The sequence below is a fragment of the Agelaius phoeniceus genome, chromosome 15, assembly GCF_051311805.1.
Source record: "Agelaius phoeniceus isolate bAgePho1 chromosome 15, bAgePho1.hap1, whole genome shotgun sequence".
NCBI classification, from domain to species: domain Eukaryota; kingdom Metazoa; phylum Chordata; class Aves; order Passeriformes; family Icteridae; genus Agelaius; species Agelaius phoeniceus.
The window spans coordinates 6,284,512-6,298,580 of NC_135279.1; the positions used below are offsets into that span (position 1 = coordinate 6,284,512).

The 14,069-nt window shown below is 44.4% G+C and overlaps 1 protein-coding gene across 2 annotated transcripts in view; it reads left to right on the top strand.

Annotated features, from left to right (window-relative positions):
* The first annotated feature begins 2,958 nt into the window (after positions 1 to 2,958).
* The window catches only part of GLRA1 (glycine receptor alpha 1), a 38,249-nt gene continuing 27,138 nt past the window's right edge, over positions 2,959 to 14,069 (top strand). For both annotated transcript variants that reach the window (XM_054642955.2, XM_077186523.1), the window contains exon 1: positions 2,959 to 3,928. In XM_054642955.2, the coding sequence (XP_054498930.1) occupies positions 3,873 to 3,928 (56 nt within the window). In that variant the 5' untranslated portion in view covers positions 2,959 to 3,872. The remainder of the gene's footprint in view (positions 3,929 to 14,069) is intronic.

Genomic DNA, 14,069 nt, shown 5'->3' on the forward strand with positions numbered 1-14,069 from the left:
TGCAGAAACACTTTATGGTGTTATTTTACCAGCAATTACTTGCTTAAAAAAAAAAAAAAGAATTCCAGGTTCTCAAGTTTCTAAGAAAATTGTATTTACTTGAACCATCTTGCATAGAAATAGCTTACTCGACATGGAAATTAGCTGAATAGGAAATTACTTTATAGAACCTTGTAAAATTCTGTGAACTTAACTCTAATTTAAAATTTGTTTTTCATTTGCTCAGTGTCAAAAAGGCAAGTAGTGCTGCTGTAGCAATTTGAATCTCTGCCTTGGGAAGCAGAATCCAAGTTCTTGGGGCACTGTTTCCTCATTAGCCATTCTCCAAAGAACAAACTGACAATAATGGATTTTGTATTCCCAAGATAATGCTGAGTGTACTTTACTGCTGTGCTGGCCACCTCTTCACCAAAAATTCTGTCATTTATCTGGGGAAAGAAGGCAGTGCATGGTCAACTTGAAGGAGTTTATCACCAGGATGAATTTATTATCAGATTTTGAATTCTAAAAAGCAAGAAAATGACTCTACCCACTTTAAAATCCAGAGATGGAAAACATATCAGGAATGAAATCAATTTGCAGTTGTGAATGAATCTTTAGGGTTAATTCTCAGCATAGAGTGCATGGTCACCTCATTACAGAGTGATTTCCAGGGCCTTCTGTGTTCTCCTTGTCTTTAAGCAATTCTATCAACTATCAAAATGAAGCCACAGCCTACCAGGAAGAATAGTTTTCTTCACAGAAAAGAATTCTCAAAGGGAAAGGATCAGGGAGGAGCCACATAAAGGAAAAACTGATATTCCCTGGCTTTTATCAGTCCTCCTGCACACCCTTCCCAGCAGATGTCCCCAAGTTTTAGTTCAGTGCTGAAAAACAAATTAAACCATTATCTTTGTGAATGTGTGGGTACCTTTGGTGCCATCCCAATAAGACATGCAAAACTGATATCCCTAAATTCTCATTTATTTTTTACTCCCTGATTTAGACCAGGGAGTAAAAATGCCTAGACCTGCTCCAAATTTCTGTTGCAACTTTTTTTTCCCTCCATTTCTCCAAATGTCAAAGGAAATAATGTTCCAGTTTCTCTCCAGTAGGAAAAAATATTTTAATATCAGCTGAAGAGTCCTTGGGCCCCCTGGTCACCATCACCACCAGGAGAGATGACAGCAAAGCAGAGGAGTTCTTTCCCTGGGAAAAGCAGTTTTGAGACCCTTCAACACTAACAGCCAAGAAGACTATTCTATATAAATACAGATTTATCTGCTTTTTTGATCTTAAGCACAGCTCCCCTGCTCCCCTGGCCCAAGAGAGTGCAAGGGCAGCAAGTGGGGACAAGAGGAGACAAGCCCAGATTCCTTTGGTATAAAGATCAAACTTGCAAGCAAGGGAAATATCACATGAGACACTCCTATCTCCTACAGAGCCCATTTCCATTTCTAAGGGAACAAGAAGGCTGACAGCCTCTACAATTAACCCACAGATACCAAGAGATGATTCTGCTTCCTGCTCTTTGTACTGCTTCTCAGTAAAAAAAAACAAAACAGAAAGACAATTTCTTTGCTGCTGTGTGGGTCCTGTTAACAGTCTCGGTGTGGAGCTCCTCCTCTGGTCTGTCAGCACACAGGGGGCTGGAAAAGCACAGCGACAGAGGCTCATCCATGTGGGGACAAATGTCAGGAGAGAAGGGACAGCGAGGAGCCAGCAAGCAGCAGGCAGGGAGTGCTGCATGGAATCACGTCCAGAGGAATCTCCATGAGGTGAAATCAGAGCCTGTTATTAATCTATCCAGACACTGAGACCCAGGAGCTGGAGTAAATCCGATTAAATTCCCACTGTACCAGTGGCGAGAAGCCAAGCAGGTCTGTCTTTTCTTTTGAATGGTGACCCAAAGGATATTTCTGTCTGCTTCACTACATAAACACACTGCTTTAAAACAAAACAAAATTAAAACAAAACAAAACAAAAAAAAAAAAAATCAGAAGATCAAAAACATCAGGTGAATTCTAGTATGGCAGTAAGGTCCTTTAGGTCCTTTGAGATGCAACTCAAAAGGAGAAGAAAAACGTTATTTCCCAGCCTGGAGGGGCTGCAATAGTGGTGGAGAAAGCATCCTCCATCCTTCAGTGTGGGATAGGAAGAGTCCTTGAACAGATTTATGACAGCTAAACAGGGGTTAAAAGCAAATCTTTCCCATGGGGAGTTTTGCAAAGCACAGGACAAGTAAACAAAACAGAACTTAAAGAAGAATAATCCCAATAGAGCGGGACAATAGAGAAGAAAAGGAAATTAATCCTGGATAATTTAAGAGAGCTAAGTTTCAATTCTCAGAAGTTGATGAGAAGCCAAGCAGGGTGACAAAGTGACCAAGGAGCCCAATCCTCCCCGCCCCGACCAGCAGCTCAGCACCCTGCGAGCACAGCTGGAGCTGTGATCAGAAACTACTGAAAGCTCCTTACCTGCCCTGGCCTTGATGGCTCTGGTGCTTGCCAAAGCTCTTTGAAAAACCAAATGCAAAAGACCAAAAACAACCAATCAAACAAAACAAAGAGAAAAAGGAAAAAAAAAAAATACTAAATCAAAGCTAAACGACAAAAAAAGCACAACACAGATGTTCCTTAAAAGCCAACAGCAACACATATCAGCTGCCAGCCAAGCAGATCTTCCACGACATGCAGATTTAAGGCACGTTTCACTTGTCCTGTCAAGGGAGACGATTTCAGAGACTTCTTAAAAAGACAGCAATTCAGGTTAAAAAAATGGAAATAAACCAAAACGTATCAGCGCTTTAAAGGTTAACGGCCTCTGCTGAACAACATGCGTTTATCCAACCACGTCCTAGAGTAGTTTTTTCAGCCCCGAGACCAATGAGCACAGCTAAGAGGAGGGCCTTGGGATGGTGGAGAGGCTGAGTTACCCCCTCCCCTCTGCCTTCCCTCTCTCCACCTCCCCCTCCTTTTTTTTCCTTCTTTTCTTTTTTTTTTTTTTTAGTTTAGTAAATTAATGCAGCAAGAAACTCCCAAGATCTGGCGAGTCCTAGCAGGGGAGAGAGGGCAGAGGGGAGATGAGATGCATTAGGAGGACACTGAGCCACTTTCTTTACGAGCACAATGGAAGTGCTTCCCAAGAAACTTCCCCTTCGCTCCCCTCCGCTCTAGCCCTGAGCGATGGGACACCTTCCCTACAGCAGCAATAACTTATTCGGGAGGAAAACAGCCCAGGAAGCAGGAATCAACAGCAGCCAAACGGCGGGCAGGAAAGCGCCACGAGCGGGACTGCAGCACGGCTCCACACTGACAAATTCCTGTGGATGTAATTAGGAGGACACCCCGGCCAGCAGCGGAGATTAAACCCTGGGTTCCTGAGGGTCGTCGTGTCCCCCTCCCCGTCTCCCACCTCACCGCCAGCACCCTGATGGCAAACCTACACCCGCTGAGGCCGCCCCTGTCGCCAGCCTGATGTCCGGAGCGACATCCCGCTGAAGGGAGGGTTCCGTGCGGGCAGCCCCGGCCCCGAGCGGCGCTGCAGCGGCGGTGGCGGGGGCTCCGGCGGAGGAGGGCCGAGCCCAGGCGGGAGCGGCGCCGCTGTCCGCGGTGCTGAGCGGGCGCGCACCGGGCGCTGTCCGCGGTGCTGAGCCCGCCCGCCGCTGTCCGCGGTGCTGAGCCCGCCCGCCGCTGTCCGCGGTGCTGAGCCCGCCCGCCGCTGTCCGCGGTGCTGAGCGCGGCCGTGCCGGGGCTCTGCCGCTCTCCCCACCGCTTCTCCCCAAGTGCCCGGTTACTTTATTGGCCAACCCCACAGGCCCACCCCTCACGGAGTACAAAAAAAAAAAAAAAAAACCAAAAAAAAGAGACAACACAACAGCGAGAGCTGGAAAAATGTGCAACGTCAACGCGCTCGGAGTCTACGTGTGGGAGACGATCGTTTTCTTCAGGTAAGGCTCGGCTTTACGCGAGGAGCGCGGCCGGGCTGAGCGCCGTGCCCAGCCCAGCTTGGGGCACAGCCCCTGGGCATGGCCCCTGCCCCCAGCTGCCCTTTGCCTCCCCTCGGTGCCCCCCGGGCTCGCTGTCGCCCAGCCCCGGGCTCGGGACGCTCGGCGGCTCGGGGAGTTACTCCGTTTAATTGGCACCGCAATCTCGCTAACCGCAGTGCTGAAAACACCGAGCCCGGCTGCTTGCAAAGTGACAGCTAGTGGCGGCTGGCAATGCTGCACTTGAATTTGCCCGGGTAAATATTCCCACCTCGCCCCCTCCCCATGCTCGGACTGCAGGTGAGTTCCGTGGGATGTTTCCACTGCCTGCCTCTGAGGGCTCACCCTCTGTCCTTAGCTGGCTGTGTTTAAAATTACCAAAAGCATAGAATAATCTGCTTCCTTCCTAACTTATTTTTTTCTCTTTCATGCTGTTTTGAATATTCTTTCTTTGCAGAATCTAAATGAAAGCCAAAGGGGGTGGGGGGGAGCTCTTTCCAAATATGCCTGTTATCCCCCAGCTGTATTTTGACTCTGGTTTAGATGTGTTCAGTTTCTCATCAAGGCTAAGATAGAAGGAACAGCTTTAGTCTTAAAGAATTGCTTCTTGTCCATCTATCCTTGCAGTGCCTTTTACTAAATAGAAAAAATAATGGACAGTAGAAGCTTCTATATTTTAATGAAAAATGCAGCCTGCTGTAGCAAGTGAGAGACACCAGATATAGGCAACTGGAGAAAAAACAAACCCTGTTTCATGATCTAAACTTGCTCATCAGTCTCAGCCTTCCTTTCAGTTTCACGGCTCTTACTTCTGTGTTTTGCCAAAGTCTCATCTCATAGTTTAATGTGAAAACACAGGCATTATTTACTTGAAATCGCTGACATAATACTTATTATTATACTTATTATTTTATGAATCACAGCAGCAGACCTGCTGGTACTGGCCAGACCTTGAGCTAACATTCTCTTTCCTTTTGAACACAAAAGTCTTTCTAGATATAAAAAAATGGAACATCCCCACTTGTTCCTGTAATTCCACAGAAATTCAGAGACAGCAAGATCGTCTCATGAACTCAAACCAGTAATTGTTTATGTTAGGTAAAACAAGTGTTCTAGAAATAACTAAAATCACCAATCTCTGAGAAGCAGTGCCCAATAACCAACACTTCAGAGCCTTCCTTTTTCATCTTAGTCACAAGTGTATTGCAGCCCTGCATGACACAGTGGGATGGGATGACAGGGAGCAAATGGATGTGCAATAAACTCTTAGTTCAACAGTGGGGAAGAGTGGGTTAAAAAATAAACAAAACAAACAAGACTAAACAATAGAAACACCAGAAAGCAAAAGGAAAATCACATAACTGAAAAAAAAAATAGTATTTCCAGGCTTTTGCTATGTCCCTGGCACTGAAGCCTCTGAAGTGCCAGAACAGTGAAACTGATTCACACTCACAGTGAAATTGATGCACACTCACAGTGAAATTGATGCACACTCGTCCTGCAGATCCTGCTCACGCTTGTGGCTCCATCACCCCACACGTGTGAGCACTGACAGGTTCCCAGCACACCCATCACAGTCATGGGCAATTCAAACCCCTGGTAAACCAGTCACTTCAGATTCTAATGCAAAGGTTCATGATGTTATAGATTATACACAGATATATGTGGTACTACATCATATTGCATCCAGAAGTTATTTCTGGAATTTTGATTTCCTCAAAATCAACATTTAAAAATATTTGAAAATGCTTTAACACAATTACAGGGAAAGGATGAAATCAAATTGATTTATATACTGCAATAATGTTTTAAATACATTAAAAAAAAAAACCCAACCAAACAGAAAACCAATCAGTAATTCTTGCTTAGAACTGACTCTACGCAATGTTTTTCCTTTTTCTCTCCCACTCTGTGTTATGCATTCAATTTATTACAGGCCAAAAATCTACCAGCCTTTCTGGTCCAGGAATAGCTTTGCTATTTCAGTTTCAGTAAGAGAAGTTTATTAATTAACAGTCATTCATAAATTATGTGTGCGAATTACTCCTACTCAAACTCAGTCATACATGATGTTTAACAAACCCAAAGCTGATAATCCAATAATCCATAAGAGAAGTGTGCATTAATTTAAATTACAAAGTGCACCACGCTTTATTGTCAGCCTGTCAAAGAGAATCCATTGTATGTTAGTATATATACCACACAAATATATATATCAAAAAAATAAGAAAAGAAAAAGAAAACCTAACACTCCAAGAAAAATTATATACAGCCAATATAGGAAAATAAGCCAATATAGAAAATAAGGCTTGATTTGTTGCTTAACAGAAATGTCCTCCACCAGCCATTTAAAAAACAAGACCCCATGGGAAAGAGTAACAGCTGGTGTGTGAATGCAAACATTATGGTACTGCCAATATAATATTTGTTTCTGTTCCAGCTGGGGTGTTTTAGAAGGATTTGTGATATGTGGCTTATTCTGACATGCCTTTCTTTATGGAAGATCACTTCCCATCCTGCTACCTGCCTCCTCAGACTGCAGTCACTTAACTGTGACTCAGGCTTTTCCTGGGAACCTGGGCAGGGATGGGAACTGGGTTGGGATGGGAGATGAAGACAGCTTGTTTGGCCAAGCTTTCCTTACAGGTATCTAGATAAAGCAAAGTGCTAGTTGTTTAAAATAGATTGGACAGTTTGGGGCAAAATTGGACACAAGGATTTCCAGATGTCCTGCTTGTATCTGTGAAGACATTTACAATCAATCATTCTCTCAAAGTCCAACTACACATCCTGAGTGCTCAGCTGTGAATTCCTTCATGCAGAACAAAATGCTCCCTTATCCTGGAATTTCTGTGGTACCATTGAATTTTAATAGCTGCAATGGTCCAGAAACACCACTGCATAGGCTGGAGGTAGGAATGCACCTTGTCTAATTAGAAGAGAAAAGATGCCCTAGGACTGACCCCCTACCCAAATGGACACTGTCCTGTGAGGCTTTGAAAACCTCTGGGTGTGAATTTGGTCCTAATATCAGGAATCAGCAGCACGACCTTCGTGTCTCAAGATCAGGGTCAGCCCCTTCTGAACAACAATCTGTCAGCTAGCAGGAGTGATTCCAGGCAACTGCTCCAAGTGAGTCACAGGCTAAAAGTTGCTGCCAGCCTCAGTCCCTATTGGATTGCTCCAACTGGCCTGTTTATATTCCCTCCTGTCAGTAATAGAGCTCTTCATTGCCAGTTCATAAACAATAAGAAGGTACCACTGCAAACATGAAGCCTCAGCTTTGCAGGGAGGAAAAAAAAACCCACGAACAAACCACCTCCTAAAACAGCCTTAGCAAGTAAAGGGGATGATTGGAGACCTGCTGGTTTCATCTCCTTGAAAATACCAAGAATGAGAAGAATAACCTGCACTATTCTCTAAGGCTCCTGCTATAGCTCTGCAGGGAGAGGTAACATCACAGAGTGAAGCTCCAGCCTGAGACTTCCAGAGCCACAAGATAAATGATGTAGCAGATGTTGTCAATAGTCACAGAATATTTCCATTCTAACTAAAATCCACTAGAAGTTGTGCCTTATGACCTGTTGTGCCTCTGCAGAGTCCCTCATCTCCATGAAATAAAAGTGATTTAGCAAGTCTTGGATCAGATGGTTCTAAGGATACTCTTTAGCTGCTTTGGTCTGCAACCTTAAATAGCCCCATTAGAGACCCTGCTAAAAGGGTTACAGAGCCAAGGTTGAAAAACATGGCCATGTAGACAATTCTAGAAATCTTTATAAGTCATTCTGTAAAGAAAGATTAATTTGATGTCATTGCAGTAAAAGCACAAAATGTCTGGGACCCTGCCTTCTGCAGGGACTTTGATCCATCCATCCTGACTCTTGCATTTGAGACAAATCAACTTAAACTACATTTTCTGACAGCCTAGTCTTATCCTTCTTCTTAGCCAAACAGCTGTCTGAAACAACTCCAGACCTGCTCTGTGGATGGTTCAGAGCAGAAGACAGGCTCCACAATTGCCTGTGAAAAAAAAAAACCTCTTTCCCTCCCTTGCCTTAGGTTGGGTACAAAGAGCAGGAAAACCCTAAATAACCAACTTGCTCATCAAAACCATTACAAGGAATGTTGCAGTTTCTCACATGGGCTAATAAAATACCCTTGGTGTCTGAGGCAGTGGTGCTGTGCAGATTTTAGGTAATGCAGCCTGGCTGTCCATCTTGGCTCGCTCTGAACATTACCCCACACTGCAGCAAGTCCCACTGGCAGAACACAGATTTACTGTTCAAACACCTGAGAGTTGCTGCTTCTGAGAAGAGATGGAGATTGGAGGGAATGGTCAGACTCTGCCCTTATATGCAAAGGCACTACAGAGACTTCCTTCAAAAACAACAATTTAGGCATGGAAAGTCTTATTCTCCTTCTCCCATAAGAGGTGTTGGAGACCCTTAGGTATGAAGCAGGTCAGCAGCCTTCTGACTCTGAGTGTCCCAGATTTAACAGCACAGGAAAAGGCTCAGGAAGTTCACTCTGCTGCTGACCAAGTCATTCCAGCCAGAAAGGAAAGTTCTCATAAGCAACAGCACAGGGCAGCTCCCCTGGTCCTGGGCAAACACATCCCTTGTGGGCTGAAGAAATTCATCTCACCAAACCCTCATGAGCTGACCTGGATAGAAAAGGATCTCAACATCTGAATTAAGAAGTTAATCAATGTCCAAAATTAAATTACTTTATTATCCCAGCACTGAGCAGCAATCATTCATCTGCAATAGGAAAGCAGCAGATAGGCCTGTTCTCATTTCATCTCAGCATGCAGCTTAAAAGGACTCTCCAAATTCCAGTGTCAAAACAAGGTGTCAGACCACCTAATGAATAGAATTTCTATTTAGGTACTGATGAAAGACAAGGGTCTTATAAAAATAAATCATGCTTTAAAAATCACACTAATTCACAACATTTAATTATGTCAAATCACATCACCTATTCTCACTTGCTTATTTTCTATAACCTGGAGCTTTTCTGAGATCCCAAAGTGATCAATGTTAAGACAACAGATAGGCTGTTTACAAATTATGACTTCCATCTGGTTTATTTGCCTGTATCAGCTCTCACTGTTGTGGCACATTAAATTAGGGTTTCACCACTTCCAGTAAATTACCCTTTTTCTCTCATTACCTGGCATGTTTCTACTGACCTTCATCTATCAGCAAGACCACAAATTATTGGCTTTTTCATGAACTATGGTTACACCTGTGCATGTCACACATTCCAAGAGAAAGGCTTTATCATAAGCTTTCAAAAGCCAAAAATGTCATTCCAGCACACCCTTCCCACCACAGCTGGATTCAATTTTTTAAGTAATTCCAAGAACTTTTGATAACTTAATTTTGGAAAAAAAAAAATCCAACAAAATGACAACAACCCAAACCAACAACACACCAAAACCCAACATCAGCTTGGGATACGTGAAGCAAAAAGGAAAGAGTGAGAAAAGCAGGAATGCTTCCTGCAAGGCACTGGAAGGATCAGCAGCAGCCATGCCTAGAAAACTCAACACCAGACTGACTGACTGCTGCCTTCCAGACCTACTTGCACTGCCTAGGAAAAGAGCAACTTTTGCATTGTATCAGCACAATAGACTATTGCTAATTCAACAGGTCAGTACCCTTTAGAGAGACAAAAAATTCACCAATTTCTTTTGTCTCACCCTTTCCCCAAAGTATCAAAACAATTTACATTTGTGTTTACAAAGGCAGATAGAACAGAAACCATTTCCCTCCAAAGGAGGTGGTTTGCATTGGGATTTCTTAGCCAAGATTGGTGCAAAATGTTACAGTTCCTTTCCCCTCTGGGGAAAGTGCTGATACAGTCCAGCTGATCTGGCACTATCGATCCCATACACACCTCCAAGCTGCTCTTAAATCTCTCTGATGCTTCAAGGGACTAATGCACAAAAACTGAAAAAATCCAGAAATACAATATTTGTCCTCCCCTCAGCAAGGCCAAAGCCCAGAAGGGGCCTGCAGAGAACAGAAATAGATGGAGGCAGATGCACCCATTGCTCACAGGGGCTGAGCTCTGCCCATTGTGCAGACAAGTAGTTCATCCATACAGAGCACCACGGTGAGCTGCTGATTTGGGGACTGCACCACATCTGGCTGGTGCATGGGCACCATTGGCATTCTGCAAATAGATCTCTGCTGGGTATAAGTGCCAGCAAAAAGAGCAGCAGAAATCTTCATTTACCAAGCATCGCAAAATTTAGATTTTGAGAGGGAGGGCAAAACATAAGAAAATACTTTAGCGCCGCTGCTTTCCTTTTGATTTCTCCCTCTTCACTCTTCCATTGAGGCTCACAGACTGCTAGAAATAAAATAAAGGGGGAAAAAAAAAAAGGACAAAACACCCAAGCGCCTTAGCAGCCAGCAGGGAAGCCTCTTGTGTTTATCAGTGCCTCGCTGTGGGTGGGTGAGGAGGGAACAGAGCACCAGGGGGCTGCCAGCCCAGGAGTGTCGCATGGCTGGAACAGCCGGGCTTGCAGTGCCATCAATCACCTCGGGCTGCCTTCAGAGCAGGGCTGCCGCCAGCAGCTCCCCAGCCCTGCCTGCGACCACTCGCCCAGAATGCAAATCCCGTGCCCAGCCCCGGCAGGGCCGGAGCAAACACAAATCAATTAAACGGCAGCGCAAGGGGGATCAGGGCTGGATCAGCCGGGCTCAGCGGCAAAATGCAGCTGAGCCAGGAATCCTGCAGGAAATCCAAACAAAATCATGGTTTTCTCACCTTTACTTGATTTCTTCCAATTTTGTTGGGTTTATTCTTTTGTTTCGGCTGATGCCCATAAAAAGATGCATTGTATGAAGCCTTGAGCAGAGACCCCTCCTCCTCTCTCTTATGGGGGAGTTACAAAACCTGAAAGCTTGCAAGGGCCAGCTGTTATCAGCACCCTTTAAAAAAGCCTTAGCTCCAAATGTCCCTGTTGGTGCCAACAGTGCCTGTGCAATGTTGGTTCAGTCCCCCATTACAGCAGGAAATGTTCAAACGTGTATTATTACCTCAGTGAGGAGTGGAGAACCTCTGGCTTGCTGACTGAGGGAACCTTTCAAGAATTTTGTCCCCAGCCTGTCTTCACAAAGTGACTTTCTGAGGGGTATGTCTACAATCCTGTCTGTTTGCTGCCAGTGCTTTCACCCTCTGGAAGCAATTCTGACCAGGGCAATAACTGCTAGCACACCCACACAACAACACAGAATTCTTTCCTGCACCAGCTCTCCCAAGATCTCATTTACAACCCAAAATGCGTGTATCCCACCTCTCCTGCCACCCCATGGGCCTGGGAACTGTAAGCATTGTCCAGCTTCCAGCCCCATCCATCACACCCTGACACAGAGCTGTGGACTTTGAAATCCTCTCCCAGCAGTGTGGCTGACAAAGCAACAAGCACAACTTGCTCTCCTGCACCAGGGCTGAAAAAATTGAGTTTGGTTTCTTCAGTTCCCTGACAAAACAAAGTCAGAGTGAGGAGGAGAAAATCCCTCCTGGGCAGGGGACCCAGGGCTTCACCATTCCATCCAGATGTTACACTTTATTATTACTCATGAATAAACTGATGAGTTACACCAGGAATCACAAATGGCACAGAGGGAACACTCAAGCCCAGCAGGGTATTTGTGTTGCAATCACAACAATCAATTCCATCAGAAAATATCAACGTGAGTGCTCTCATCACACAACTCACTTTACACAGCACAAATTTCATCAAAGAGCCCCAGTTTTACCACAGGACCCCCAGTTTTGTAGGTAGGTTACACAGGTTAGCTCAGGAGACCCCTTCAAAGGATCTGCAGCAAAAAGTTCACATTCAGAAGATAAAATCCACTCTGAACTACATGTCATATCCCTAAAAAGAATTCTATTCATACCGCTTCTGATTTAGCAAAAAAAGTTACAATATCCTTACCCCACCTTCACAAGCAGCATAAATCCTTAAAGTAAAACTAATTTTTAAAAAGCTGCTGTAGGGAGCTATTTGAACTGATGGGAGCGACTGCAGAGCTATAGATAGAAGAGCACCCACGACTTCTCGGAATTCTCTGACACTTGTCTGGTCTGTGATCTAAAACCCTCTGACGTCAATTGAGGTTCCCATTGCAGCTCTCCATCCAAACACCAAATCAGAAGCACATCAGCAAAGAGAATATTCTTACCTAGATGATGAAGTTTCATCTTGTTAAGACATTTTCCCCCCTTATTTACTGCCTTCAGGAGGGCTGTTTATGCACAACTTTGAATATCTGACTTAGCCCTCCTGACTTTAAAAGGAATATGCAGTGTGTGTGTGTGTGAAGCTACAGACACATGCTTTTGTCTTTGCAAGGATGTTTTCCCCTTTGTTTTTCCACAAAAAACAAAAAGCAATTATAACTTTGGGGTTTTTTGTAAGCCTCTCAGTATAGGCACAGGTGAGAGTCAATTTGCTGGATTTATCTCACAAGTGCTTAAAACCTGAGCTTTGACTTGTGCTTCTCTGTTGTTTGAACTGTTTTCAGACCTGCCTCAGAGGCTTAGGATCATACATCCCCAGAAAGTCACTGCATGGGCTCCCAGAGCTATAGATGCTTCTAGAAGAGGGAATAGTTGAGAAAGTCACTAGAAATAATGCCTGTGGCTCAAAAATTAATTTAACAAACACTTTTTAGTATGCAATAAGCAAGAGTAACCACACAACAACAATCCTTGTGAGGAGCAGACCCAGCACAAAACTGAGCATTATTCCCATACAATTTATTGGTCTCCCTGTGCTATTCCCAACTATATACAACATGCAGATTTCTCCTCCCCCCAGCCAATTGTCTAGTCATTTATTATTTTCTTACTGCTCTGTCCAGGCAGCGTCAGCAAATGTTCCAAGTGCTGGTGTCTTTCCATAGAGTTAATCAGTGTAATTGGGATGGTTTATAGTTCTGGACAGAGTGTTTTGCCATATGGCATAGGAGCCATGGGCTGCAGGAACGTGGCAGTGGAGCACAGACACCAGAATTCTGCAGTCTGAAGAGATTTTTCTCATTCCAGTGAAGCTGTTACAGCTTTCCCTGGATGGGAATGACCACAGAGGGTTAATTTCCTGAGGTTCATGAAAAAGTGCCTCCCAGCTCCTCTCCTCAGGTACAGCCACAGGGATCAGTGACAACAGTGGTGGTGAAGGACCTTTGAGAGCGTTTTGGGATCCTCTGGGTTAAAACTTTAACTGATTACATCCTGTGACTACTGCAATGCAGTTACTTCTGGTGCAAGAGCTAGAACTGGTTTAAAGAGCTCTCAGCAGCAGAGCACAGCCATCCAGGACAGAAACACTTAACAAGCCTACTCTTTCTTTCCTGTCCTCATCCTCCTGCCACTAATGGAGACAAATAATAGAATGGGCAATGAGCTTTCTCAGAGTGAAATCTCTCCCCAGGTTCTCAATTTCCATATATATTTCTCCAGTCTCACTGTACACATCCACTTTCCCATCCTGTTCCTGTATTCAGGCCTGCTCCCTGACTCTCCTGCATGAACACTCAACTGAATTAAGAAAACAACCATGTCCAAATTCCCTTCCCACCTGTGAGAATTAATTTTAAAATTGCCCCCTGAGAACACCCCACAACACCAGGGGCTCTGAAACACCAGCAGCTGAGCACGACCAAGGGATTGAGATCACCACTGTGCAACCAGCAGATCTGTAACACTCACAGCTCCTTCTACTCAGCACCAGGATAGGCCAAAAATTCAGTACTGGGGCTCTCTTCTCCCACTCACCTCCACTATTCCATCTCCTTTCCACCTCTAATGCTGCAGGCCAGAAATTCAGACAAGGTGATGGAGAAAAACAGGCAGGCAACGAGTTTCATCCTATTTAATTGAATTGCATATCAATATTGATTGTGCTATTAATTTTGATAGTAAATCTAATCATTAAAATAAAAAGTCTGCTTGCAGTCTCTGCCAAGCCTTCCCAGCAAGGGTCTGGCAGCATTCCCCTCTAGATAACATGTTGGTGTGCAGTCAGAAATAAATGTCTGGGTGCAGAGTTTAGGGCTGCCCCTCTTTCTTTTCAGGACAATCT